Source organism: Pristis pectinata, chromosome 10, assembly GCF_009764475.1.
Source record: "Pristis pectinata isolate sPriPec2 chromosome 10, sPriPec2.1.pri, whole genome shotgun sequence".
In the NCBI taxonomy this organism is placed as follows: Eukaryota; Metazoa; Chordata; class Chondrichthyes; order Rhinopristiformes; family Pristidae; genus Pristis; species Pristis pectinata.
In genome coordinates this window covers 1,587,017-1,600,218 of record NC_067414.1, presented here as the reverse complement: position 1 = coordinate 1,600,218, position 13,202 = coordinate 1,587,017, and the positions used below count along the sequence as shown (strand labels likewise).

Sequence of the window (13,202 nt, the reverse complement as noted above, 5' to 3'; positions counted from 1 at the left end):
AGACCCAGCCCCATCTCCACTCCCAGACCCAGCACCACTACCCAGACCCAGCCCCAGACCCATCCCCACCCCTACCCCCAGCCCCAGACCCCACCCCAGACCCAGCTCCACCCCCAGCCCCAGACCCAGCCCCATCTCCACTCCCAGATCCAGCACCACTACCCAGACCCAGCCCCAGCCCCATCTCCACTCCCAGACCCAGCACCACTACCCAGACCCAGCCCCAGACCCATCGCCTACCCCCAGCCCCAGACCCAGCTCCACCCCCAGCCCCAGACCCAGCCCCATCTCCACTCCCAGACCCAGCACCACTACCCAGACCCAGCCCCAGACCCATCCCCACCCCTACCCCCAGCCCCAGACCCCACCCCAGACCCAGCTCCACCCCCAGCCCCAGACCCAGCCCCATCTCCACTCCCAGACCCAGCACCACTACCCAGACCCAGCCCCAGACCCAGCCCCAGACCCATCCCCACCCCTACCCCAAGCCCCAACCCCCAGACCTACCCCCACCTCCAACCCCATCTCCACTACCCAGACCCAGCCCCACTACCCAGACCCAGCCCCAGACCTACCCCACCCTCAGGCCCAGCCCCAGCCCCAGCCCCAGCCCCAGCCCATTCACTGTGCAACAAAATTTCTCATGTTGCTTTTGGTTCTTTTTCACCTTCATTCTCAGTCACCGAGCTCTTGATGCCATTACCAATGGCAACAATTTCTCTCTGTCTTGATCCATTCCCTCTAACAGATTTCCTTGTAACCTCCTCTATTCCATGTCTATCCAAATAACCCAAGTCCCTCATAGAACATACAACAGTACAGCGCAGGAACAGGCCCTTCGGCCCACAATGTTGTGCCGAGCAAATTACATTAGTAATAATATGCCCAACTAAACTAATCCCTTCTGCCTGCACAATGTCCATATCCGTCCATTTCCCTCACATTCGTGTGTCTATCCAAGAGCTTCTTGAATGTCCCTTTCGAATCTGCCTCCATCTCCTTTGAACTTTCCCCCCTCACCTTAAATGCATGCCCTTTGGTATTAGACATATCAACTCTGGGGAAAAGATACTGGCTGTCTCATCTCGGGAATTATCTTGATAAATCTCTTCTGCACTCTCTCCAAAGCCTTGACATCTTTCCTGAAGTGTTGCTGGAACTGGACACTGTGCTCCAATTGTGACTACAACAGTGTTGTACAAAGGTTCATCGTGGCTACAACAGTGCTGTACAAAGGTTCATTGTGGCTACAACAGTGCTGTACAAAGGTTCAACGTGGCTACAACACTTGTACAAAGGTTCAACATGGCTACAACAGTGTTGTACAAAGGTTCATCGTGACTACAACACTTGTACAAAGGTTCATCGTGGCTACAACAGTGCTGTACAAAGGTTCATCGTGGCTACAACACTGTTGTACAAAGGTTCATCGTGACTTGCTTCCTCTGCCACTTTCAACAACCTGCACTCATACCCCCCAACCCTACTCTTCATTTACTCCTTTCGGAGTTGTACCCTCCAGTGTAAATTGCCGATGCCAAAATATAATATCACCTTCTCAGCATTAAATTTCATCTGCCATCCCTCTGCAGTCTCTGTCTCCTCCAGGTCCACTACTGTCCACCTGATAGTTCACTGAGCCTCCAAGCTTAGTGCCATCCGCAAATGTGCCCTCACACCAAGGTCAAAAGTTTTAAATACATGAAGAAAACCAAGGGTCTGATACCGACCCTGGGGAACCCCACCGAATTCTTCCTTCCTGTCCACAAGACAATCTGTTACGGTTGTTCTCTGTTATCTGCACTGGTAATTGGTTTATTATTGTGACATGTACCAAAATACAGCAAAAAGCTTCAGACAGTGTGCCATGCAGACAGATCATCCACACATAAGCACAGTGAGGTAGTACCAAAAGGAAAATAAAACAGAATGCAGAATATAGCCCTACAGAGAAAGTGTGGTGCAGGTAGACAAAGTGCAAGAGCTAAAGTTCCATCCATCTTGATTTACCACATAGCCTCAATCCCAATGAAAAACCTGAAAGTGGCTGCACAGGTTGATAGGGCAGTAAAGAAGGCATATAGTGTGCTGCCTTTGTTAGTTGAGGCACTGATTTCAAGAGTCAGGAAGTTATGCTGCAGCTTTATAAAACTCTGGTTAGGCTGCATCTGGAGTATTGTATTCAGTTCTGGTCGACTCATTATAAGAAGGGTGTGGAGGCTTTGGAGAGGGTGCAGAAGAGGTTCACCAGGACGTCGCCTGGACTAGAGCGCATGTGTTCTATGGAGAGGTTGGACAAACTTGGGTTGTTTTCTCTGGAGCGGCAGAGGCTGCAGAGAGACCTGATAGAGGTTTATAAGATTATGAGAGGCACAGATAGAGTAGACAGCCAGTATCTTTTTCCCAGGGTGGAAGTGTCTAATACCAGAGGGCATGCATTTGAGATGAGATGGGAGTAAGTTCAAAGGAGATGTGCGGGGCAGGTTTTTTTACACAGAGAGTGGTGGGTGCCTGGACTGTGCTGCCAGGGGTGGGGGTGGAGGCAGATACGATAGAGGCATTCAAGAGGCTCTTCGATAGTGCAGAGAATGGAGGGAGCTAGACATTGTGTGGGCAGAAGGGATTAGTTTAGTTAGGCATTTAATTACTAGTTTAAGTCGTTCGGCCCAACATTGTGGGCCGAAGGGCCTGTTCCTGTGCTGTACTGTCCCGTGTTCTACCACCGCGATGCCCTGATGTACAGAATGATCTGTATGGGTGACGGGCAAACAAAAGCTTTTCACTGTGTCTCAGTAGGTGTGATAATACTAAACCAATCACCAATACTTTGCACTATCTGCAGTTTACCCCTCCCTGTTTCCTCCACCAGTAACGGTTTGCCCACTTTCCTGCTGTTTTACTCTGCAACTTCCATTCAGTGGGTGGGATTTGGGGAGGGGTCCGGGGCCAAGACAGATCCCCACCCTCTTCCATAGCATTGTCTCCTGGGACCTGCCCTGGGACTGAGGTGGTACACCCCTGGTGATGGTATGGATTGAGTGCACTGCCATCAACATCAGAGGTACCACCCTGCCCACAAGGCACTTTGGGATGTCCTGAAAGGTGCTGTACAAATGAAACTCGTTGTTGTTTGACTGCCCATTGCACGTGCCCAGTAAGCAATTGGACAACCCAGGCCCAATAAAGTGGAGCCTCAGTTCTGCATCAAACTGCAAGTGCTCGCAACAGCAGAACCTAAGGTAGCCCGGAACGGTAGAAAACAAAACCACTTACCTTTCACTCTCGGTCTCAACACAGACCCGTGAGAAGTCAGTGATTTCCTCATAGGCCTTGCCCCAGGTAAACTGGGAGGCATCCGTCATATCGGAGCACTCAAAGCTCAGGTAGATGTTGCCTTCTGCATCCACGCCTGAGGAAATCTCTTTGGTTCCTTGGAAAGTAAGTCAGGAGGAAGATGTGTGAGTGTAGGGACAAGTACTGCTGAGTGTCTGATGCTCCTGACATCATTTTGGGACTTCAAATAAATTACGTTTAACATTTAACTAGTGTTTCCCCCACAACTGGGACACTTCAGCTACACAAACCACAGCAAGACTCCGATAATCTGTTCTCTGATTGTTTAGAAATCCAGATGTTTCAACATCTGGTTCACCAAGTGCTTTACCTGTGTTCCCTCTAAACACACCGGGACCCCATTTCCCACACTCCCTCTAAACACACCGGGACCCCATTTCCCACACTCACTTTAAGCTCTGGGGCCCCATTTCCTGTGCTTCTTTTTGAACAGGCTGGGGCCCCGGTTCTTGCGCTCCCTTGAAACTCAGGGAGGACCCTGCCAGTAACACATGATGGTCCGTGAGTGTACCTGGTCTGGCGTGAACCAATATGGGCTCCGAAGGCTCTGAAGGCATCCCTGCTCCAGCTGAGTTCACTGCCCGCACTCTGAAAATGTATCTCCTCCCTTCCTCCAACTTCGTAACCTGCGAGGACAGTAAGATGAAGCCTGTTAATTACACAGAGTAAAGAAAACCTTTATTACTTAATTATTTTATGTAACTGGTAATACAAGTGGTCCCCCGGTTACATCAGGGTTTGTTCCTGAGATCTGTCTGCACCACGTCAGTAACCCATATTGTATCACCCTACCTACACTTGCTATATTTCATTGAATGGTCACCCTAATCCTGCCTTTTACCAAGTGAGTCTGTGCCCCTGATGGAAACTGGAAATGAAGTGATGAGGAACAGGACACCACTGGGTGGGAGTGAAGTTGCTGTGTCAGTGTCTGATGGGACTGACCCACCTCATCGATCAGTTCCCCTGCATACAGCAGTGCTGAGTGTCCCTCATCGGGCCATGCTTTCCCAGATGTTGCACTGGGAATTGGTCATTGGTTTACTATTGTCACACGTACTGAGATGCAATGAAAAACCTTTTTTGCATGCCATCCACACAGATCATTTCAAAACATAAGTACATCGAGATAGTACTTAAGGAGGATGATCCCACAGTGACCTGGTCTGTGTTCAATGAGCTGATCTCAGTTGGTGGGGTCTAGGACACATGCTCCAACTGAAGTGAGTTTGTGGATATGGAGACACAGAATTGGCCCACCACATCTATGTTGTCCTTTGACCCCTTTGACACTGAGCCCATTTGCCCAGATTAGGACTGTACCCTATTGCGAAGAGAGGACTGCTGGTCAACATCAGGATCCTGACTCCCTGGTTGGACAATGTAAACGGAAGACAAGTGGCAACTAACTGGGGAGGGGAGGGGGGAGAATACACAACAAATGCTGGAGGAGCTCAGCGGGTCGGGCAGCATCTGTGGAGGGAAATAAACGGTCGACGTTCCGGGTCGAGACCCTTCATCAGGACTGGAAAGGAAGAGGGCAGAAGCCAAAATAAGAAGGTGGGGGGGAAGGGAAGGAGCACACGCAGGCAGGGGATAGGTGTGTTCAGGTGACAGGTAGGTGGGTGGGGAAGGGGGGAAGATGTAATAAGCTGATAGGTAGAAGAGGCAAAGGGCTGAAGGAGGAGGAATCCGGTAGGAGAGGGCAGTGGACCATGGAAAGGATGGAGGGGAGGAGAGGAGATGGGCAGGTCATCAGGGCGGGGGAAGGGAGCCACAGGAATAAGGGAAGACAAAGGAGTGGGGGGGGGGGGAGGAGGGCAGGTGGGGGGAAGGGGAGGGGTTACCGGAAGTTGGAGAAATCGATGTTGAGGCCGTCAGGTTGGAGACTCTCAAGGCGGAATATGAGGTGTTGTGTCTCCAACCTGTGCCTGGCCTCGATGTGGCAACAGAGGAGGCCGTGGACAGACACGTCAGTGTGGGAGTGGGACGTGGAATTGAAGTGGGCGGCCACCGGGAGGTCCTGGCTGTTGCAGTGGATGGAGCGAAGGTGCTCGATGAGTGAGGGAGGGGGAGAGGGGGAGACGGGGGGGGTGGAGGGAGGGGGGGAGGGAGACGGGGAGGGGTGAGGGGTGGGGGGAGGGATTGGGGCGGGGGGGAGTAAGGGGGTGGGGTGGCTGAGGGGGAGGGAGGAAGGAGGAGGGAGGGAAGGGGGAGGGTGGAGGGAGGAGGGGGAGGGAGGGAGGAGGGAGAGACGTCAGCAAATTAAGCTTCCTGGGAAAACTGTTGTCATTTCGATGAGGACGCAGTTTCTTGTTGCTGACACATCCTGTCAACTTTTTCCTTTCCAGTTCCTGGAGCCGAGTTTTCCTGGGATATTGTCTGATGTCACTGTGGGATCTTGTTGCAAAGATGCCAAACCATCCTGGTCAAAACCGATCTATGGTCATGTGACAACCACTCAGGGATCACTGGATTGGATTCGAAATACAAACACTACATCATCAGCGTTTTATACACTCACCACCAACGGTTCATCACTGACCTTCAGGTACCGAGTGGTTACAGGTTGCTCGTTCACCGTATTCCACTCTTCTGAGCCCAGCTCACAGATGTCCACCAGGTAGCCAGTGACAGTACTGGTGCCAGAGTAGATTGGCGGCTTCCACAGGATCACTAGAGAATGGCTTCTTACTTCACAGAACGTCAAGTCGTAGGTTGGGCCTGAGAGACAGTGAGGATGAGGAACATCTCAGTATCCCTAGTGGAGTGACTACTTCACCAAATGAAGCAACGTCAGAACAAGTACAGGGCAGGAGTCAGTGGTGACATCCACACTTCTTGTTACAAAGATATATATCAGTCTCTAAAGAGCAAATTCTTTTCACCCTATGTCTGTGGATGATGGGTTTCTAGATAGAGTGATGACAGGAGGAAAGATCAGATGAGGAGGAACGTTCACCTGTTAGGGAAGTCGAAGAGCTTACTGTGACACAAGGGTGTCCCAAGCACCTCAAAGAGCTTCTGCAATATTGTACCATTAACAGTCATGGTCCTGAGAAAGTCTCAGATGGCCTTGCTTGCCATACATGCTTTTCCAGAGATCAGAAGAGTTATGAATCTTGAGCGTTAAAGTATAAATTTAAATAAAATTGAAAGCCGATTCTTATCCATTGCCACGTTCCTTCCCTTCTCCCTTTTCCCAACCTTGTACCTGATGGCCTTTTGTTTTAAACATAGAAACAGAACATAGAAGAGTCCAGCACTGGACAGACCATTCGGCCCATGATGTTGTGCTGATCTTGATGCCAATTTATACGAAATGTCCTCCCTCCTGCGGATCATCCACATCCCTCCATATTCATGTGTCTATCTAAAAGCTCCTGAAACTCCACCACACTGTCACTTTTACTACTACCCCTGGTAACCCATTCCAGGCACCGACCACTCTCTGCATAAAAAACTTGCCCCTCATGTCGCCTTAAACTTCCCCTCTCTAACCTTAAAAATCATGTCCTCTGGTACTTGATATTTCTACCCTGGGGAACAGATTCTGACTGGCCACCCTATCTATGCCTCTCATAATTTAAAAACCCTATCAGGTCTCCCCTCAGCCTCCGACACTCTGGGGTGAACAACCCAAGTCTGTCCAACCTCTCCATATAGCTCGTGCCCTCTAATCCAGGCAGCATCCTGGTGAACCTCTTCTGCACCATCTCCACAGTCTCCACGCCCTTCCTGTAATGAGGCGACCAGAACTGCACACGACACTCCAAGTGCGGTCTGACTAAAGTTTAATATATCAGCATTTTCAGTGAACTATGGACCTGGACCTCAAGATCCCTCTTGCTATTAAGGTGTCCACCATTAACTGTGTACTTTCTTCTTTCATTTGACCTCCCAAAGTGCAGCACCTCACACTTTCCCAGATTAAACTCTATCTGCCACTTCTCTGCCCAGATCTGCAACTGATCTATAGCTCACTGTACTCCTTGATAGTCCTCTACACTGTCCACATCTCCACCAATCTTGGTTTCGTCTGCAAACCTGCTAATGCACCCACTTACATTTTCATCCAGGTCTTTGATATACATCACACACAACAGGGGTCCCAGCACCGATCCTTACCCTCATCAAGCTCCTTTGTCACCTCCTCAAAAAACTCAATCAAGTTTGTAAGGCATGACCTGCCCCACACAAAGCCCTGCTGACTGTCCCTAAACAGGCCGTGCCTTTCCAAATGTACATATATCCTATCCCTCAGAATCCTCTCCAACAGCTTCCTTATCACTGACGTGAGGCTCAATGGCCTATAATTACCCGGATTATCCCTATTTCCCTTCTTGAACAAAGGCACAGCGTTTGCTACTCTCCAGTCCTCTGGGACCTTGCCTGTTGCTAGTGAGGACACAAAGATCCTTGTCAAAGCCCCAGCAATCTCCTCACTTGCTTCTTTCAATATTCTGAGATATCTGCCATCAGGCCCTGGGGACTTATCCACCTTAATGCTTTTCAGAGACCCAGCACTACCTCCTCCTCAATCTCAAAATGTCCCAGCACATCAATATGCCCCACTCTACCTTCACTATTCTCCAAATCCTTCTCCTCAGTAAATACTGAGGCAAAGTTGGTATTTAGTACCTCAGCCACTTGCTGTGACTCCAAACACAAATTCCCTCCTTTATCCCCGAGTGGACCTACCCTCTCCTTAGTTATCCTCTTTTTCTTAATGTAAGTATAAAATGTCTCAGGATTCTCCTTGATCCTGCTCGGCAAGGACTCTTTGTGACCCCTTTTGTCCTTCCTAATCGCCAACTTGAGCACTTCCCTGCTGTCTTTATATTCCACAAGGGCCCAGTCCGACTTTAGCTTCCTAAACCTTACATATGTTTCCTTCTTCTCCCTGACTAAATTTCGGACCCCTCGGGTCATCCAAGGCTCCCTTACCTTCCCATCATTGTCCTTACTCCTTACCGGAACATGTCGATCCTGAACTCTCATCAGCTGGTCTTTAAACAACTCCCACATGTCAGGCGTGGACTTGTCCGACAGCAGCTGCTCCCAATTGCCACCCCTTAGCTCCTGCCTTATCCTGTCGGAATTTGCTCTCCCCCAGTTTAGTGCCTTCCTGCAAGATCCGAGTTTATCCTTACTCATAACTATCTTAAACACAATGAGTTGTGGTCACTATCCCCAAAATGTTCACCCATTATCAGGTCTGTCCCCTGGCCTGGCTCATTTCCCAAAACCAGGTCCACCTCTAGTTGGACTCTCCACAGACTGTTTCAAGAACCCCTCTTGGATGCACTGAAGAAATCCCGGCCCATCTGAGCCTCTTGTATGAAGGAAGCTCCAATCAATCCTGGGGAAGTTGAAGTCCCCACTGTGACAACCCTGTTGTTGCTGCACCTTTCCATAATCTGTCTACATATCTGTTCCTCCACCTCTCGGTGGCTATGGGGGACCTGTAGTACAATCCCATCAGCGTAATTGCACCTTTCTTATTTCTGAGCTCCACACAAACTGCGCCTGGGGATGAGCCCCGCAGTGTGTCCTCTCTGCTGTGACATTCTCCCTCACCAGTCGAGCTATCATACAACCATACACTTACAGCATATCCACCTTTGCCCCATTTTCCAACTGGATCCTTTGCCTTAAGTCCTATGCTCACTTCTTCCTTTGACATTATAACCTGTGACGTACATATCCAGTGCCCTTTCACCTGTTCCCCTTCTCTGCCCGTGTAGCCAGTTGTGAAGTGAGTTTGAACGTGAGAAACAGCTTCTGACTTGTAGCTTCACTCAGCTGGTAACTTGTTCAACTGGCAGAAACATTTCCTGATGTTTCAACATACACTTTCTAAAAATTGTCCACAATTTATTAAACCTTAATTCGCCATTTAATGGTAATTTTAATTATTTCCACCCTGATTCCCTTATTATTACCCTGGTCTTTACAGCCATGAATCCAAGACTTTGGAATCTTTATCTCCACTGCTTTAAAAGTGGAAGGAAACTTAAAAAAATAGTCAATTATTCAGTGGCTGAAAAATTCATCGGCCAGTCAAAAGTACATCCACAGGTGGTCTTGCAGCACTCTGTCGTAGCTGTGGACTGGGCAATGTCTGACGCGAGGAGATTTATCTCTCACTCTCTCAAGCCCAAATACTCCTGGATAAATAACAAACAAAATGCTGGAGGAACTCAATAGGTCGAGCAGCATCTGTAGGCTTGCTGACAGGTAAGTCTATACCTGTCATGTTATTTATGATGGGCTTTTATAGACCACCCATTGTTCAATGATAGAACAGTTGGTTGTCACATTTACAGAGGGCCAGCACAACAGAGAGGGATCTGCTGTGCTGGCCCTGAGCTGGATCCTGTCCCAAGTTTGTTAGCACGGAACTATCAGTGCTGCCAGGATCAATACATGGTCAGCGATGATCCCCACCCATTCTTTGCAAGGTTAGGAAGCCACCAGTGCTCCATCTGTGGTCACACACAAGGCCCAAGGAAACTTTTAATTCACTTCACTTAACTTCCAGGCAAACAAAAGATCAATCTCTTCTGGGATCAACTACCCTAGTTCAGAAAATGGTGGTGACTATTCAGAATGCCTCAGAAACCTGGTCACGTCCAATGTCATTTCCACTTAGACCCTTAATGTTAGAAAAGACAGGAATTCCAAGGATCGAAGAGAACCTTCCTCAAGTGTGTCTTGTCAAGGGTCCGCCCTTTGTTCCTCCTCACTCAGAGAAGGAACACCCAAAGCTCTGATCTGGTTTCCCCCCAAGCCTGCCCCACAAATGTTGAGGCATCTGTCTTTAAAGCTGCCAACAAACTTTTGCCAATCACATGATTCATTCAGAGGTATGCCCGGCTGAAGTGACGAGCCCATGTGTACGAGCGCCTTGCGTCCTGACACATCGTCTCCAGTCGGTTACCTGGCTCAGCCATGGTCCAGGCTTCACACTTGAAAGGCCGACTGGATTCTGAAGGGAGGCCCAAACCACCGAGGTTCATGGCGCTCACTTTAAACTCATAGAAGGAGCCTTCATTCAGATCTTCAACCTTCCAAAGAACAGCAAAAGAAACCATGGATCAAAACTGTTCCTCCCACAGAGCGTGGCAGAAAACATCGAGCAACATAATCGTAACCCTATACAGGAGTCTGCCTTACACCAACAACAAATTATCCAACATTGGTTTTACTGGGGGGTTTCCCATTGCCCATTATAACTTCAGCTCGAGATGCATGAAGCCTAACCCTAACCCTCTGGACCAATGGCAAGTGCAGCAGAAGTTAGGATGGACAGTTGGGAAGAACTTTGCACAAAGTGAGCCCCATTATGGATTAGTCGTGTCCCTATTCCCAGGATGCGTGAGGGACCTGGAACTGCAGGGACAACATTAAGAAGTGTAGTCACAGCTCAGTTACAAGGGACTCTCGCTGACACAGATTTTACAAAAGGCACTCGAGGAGTTTCCACCTGGGCTGCTTGGTGTGAGTGGATGCAATGGACAAGTGGGAAGTCTTGCATGGTGCACGGGCAGGCACGGTAGTGTAGCGGTCAGCGTAATGCTATTACAGCGCCAGCGACCTGGGTTCAATTCCGGCCGCTATCTGTAAGGAGTTTGTACGTTCTCCCTGTGTCTGCGTGGGTTTCCTCCGGGTGCTCTGGTTCCCTCCCACATTCCAAAGACGTACGGGTTAGGAAGTTGTGGCCATGCTATGTTGGCGCCGGAAGTGCGGCGACACTTGCGGGCTGCCCCCAGGACACTCTATGCAAAAGTGTGTTTTGATGTACATGTGACTAATAAGGAAACCTTATCTTAACAACAGGAATCGTGGATGAACTGGAACTCAGGAAGGACCTTGGAGCACGAGTTCACCCTGCAGATGATCATTCCTGGGTACAAAGGCCCAGGAAGGAAGTGGGTCTCAGCAGCATTCTGGTTCAGGATGTCCTAGGCTTCCCCCCCTGCCCCCCACCAGGCAGGACAGGGCAGGGTGGGGTGGGGTGGGTGTTCACACCCAGTCCCTGACTGTCATTCCCCATCGGTCCTGGGCTGGGTGGGTGAAGGCACTGGTTTTAAGTCCCTGCCAGTCCCCCACATTTGTTCAGGGGTTGGTGGGGTATTTCCTTCAGACCTGAAATGTTAACTTCACTTCTTTATCCAAAGACGCTGCTTGCCCTGTGGAGAATTTCCAATAATTTCTGGTTTAAGAAAAGCTGACATTCCCCATCACAGCTGCAAAAGGTTATCCATTAATTTCCTCCCTGCATTTTATCCAAGTCCCCGTCACAACATTACTGACAAATACAGTTCCATCAAATTTGAATCTGCAATATTCAAAACATAACATAAACACCACACCCACAACCCAAGTCCGCCCACGTCGAGGTCCCGTTCTGCACCATTCACCAGGTGTTTGGCGGTCTTCCCGACGGCTGCTCGGCAGAAGCGATAAAAGAAGCGATAAAAACCCCACTGAAGGAACATCATTCACCCACATACTCACTGAATTTGATGCTAACCTTATACACGGTGCCAGAGATGGCTTTAATGTTGCTCTCGTGCCAGTGCAGGTCGGAAACTTCACGATGATCCATGTAGTAGCCGGTGATGTCTGATCCCCCGGTAAACCTGGGGACCTTCCAGCCCAGAGTCATGGAATTGCTGGCACAGTCAAGGAGGGTTATCCCATAGGGTGACGATGGGACAGCTGAGGGTGATAAAGGTGCAGACATTGAAGTCATGTCTCTTGAAACTGCAGCAGCCACCTGATAGGTGCCAGTGACATTCAGATTAGTTTGTTGTCAGATACAGCAGGGCAGAAGTGTTACAGTCACAACACGGAAACAGGCCCTTCAGCCCAACTCATCCAGGCCGACAAGGTGCTGTCCTGAGCCAGTCCCATCTCCCCCTAAACCTTCCCCATCCATGGACCTGTCCAAGTGTCTTTTAAAAGTTGTAATTGTCCCCACCTCACCCACTTCCCCTGGCAGCTCGTTCCACACACCCACCACCCTCTGGGTGAAAAACTTACCCCTCAGGTCCCCTTTAAATCTTTTCCCTCTCACCTTAACCCTGTGCTGTCTAGTTTTAGACTCCCTCACCCTGGGGAAACGACTGGGACCATCCACCTTAACTATGCCCCTCATATAAGGTCTACTTCAGCCTCCTTCGCTCCAGGGAACACAGTCCCAACCTGTCCAGTCTCCCCTTATAACTCCAGCCCTCCAGTCCCGGCAACATCCTCAGAAATCTTCCTCGTATCGTTTCCAGCCGATGACACAGCAGGTTCCAATTAATAACCATTCCCGAACAAGTGCAAGACCCAACCTAAACCAGGACAGGTGGTCTGTAAGGATTTAAAACTAATTGTCCTGTAATTAGATTACACTGATGCTTTAAGTTCAGTCAGAAGTGGGTATTAAACTGTGCTCATGACTGGTGTCACAGTGGGAATGTTAATAATCTGATCTATTAAACAAATGTGGTGCTTCAAACTACTGATAGCCAAAACCAAATGTGACCAATTGCTTCACACGTGCTTCAGTACCTACCGTGAGGAATACCTCCTCCTAAAATGGTCACATAAAAAAAAGATAAGATATTAAGATGAGACATTTATTTATTAGTCACATGTACATTGAAACACAGTGAAATGCGTCTTTCTGCGTTACTGAGAGCACTCTGGGGGCAGCCCGCAAGTGTCATCACACTTCCGGTGCCAACATAGCACGCCCACAACTTCCTAACCCGTATGTCTTTGGAATGTGGGAGGACACCGGAGCACCCGGAGGAAACCCACTACACGGAGCCAGCATCCATACAACTAAC

At 49.4% G+C, this 13,202-nt stretch overlaps 1 protein-coding gene across 1 annotated transcript in view; it reads right to left on the bottom strand.

Moving 5' to 3' along the window:
* The window catches only part of myom2b (myomesin 2b), a 118,266-nt gene that overhangs the window by 35,237 nt on the left and 69,827 nt on the right, over window positions 1-13,202 (bottom strand). The window contains exons 17-21 of the mRNA XM_052024836.1: window positions 11,894-12,081; window positions 10,298-10,424; window positions 5,900-6,078; window positions 3,866-3,980; window positions 3,274-3,430 (exon numbers count right to left, since the gene is read on the bottom strand). Of these exons, the coding sequence (XP_051880796.1) occupies window positions 3,274-3,430; window positions 3,866-3,980; window positions 5,900-6,078; window positions 10,298-10,424; window positions 11,894-12,081 (766 nt within the window). The remainder of the gene's footprint in view (window positions 1-3,273; window positions 3,431-3,865; window positions 3,981-5,899; window positions 6,079-10,297; window positions 10,425-11,893; window positions 12,082-13,202) is intronic.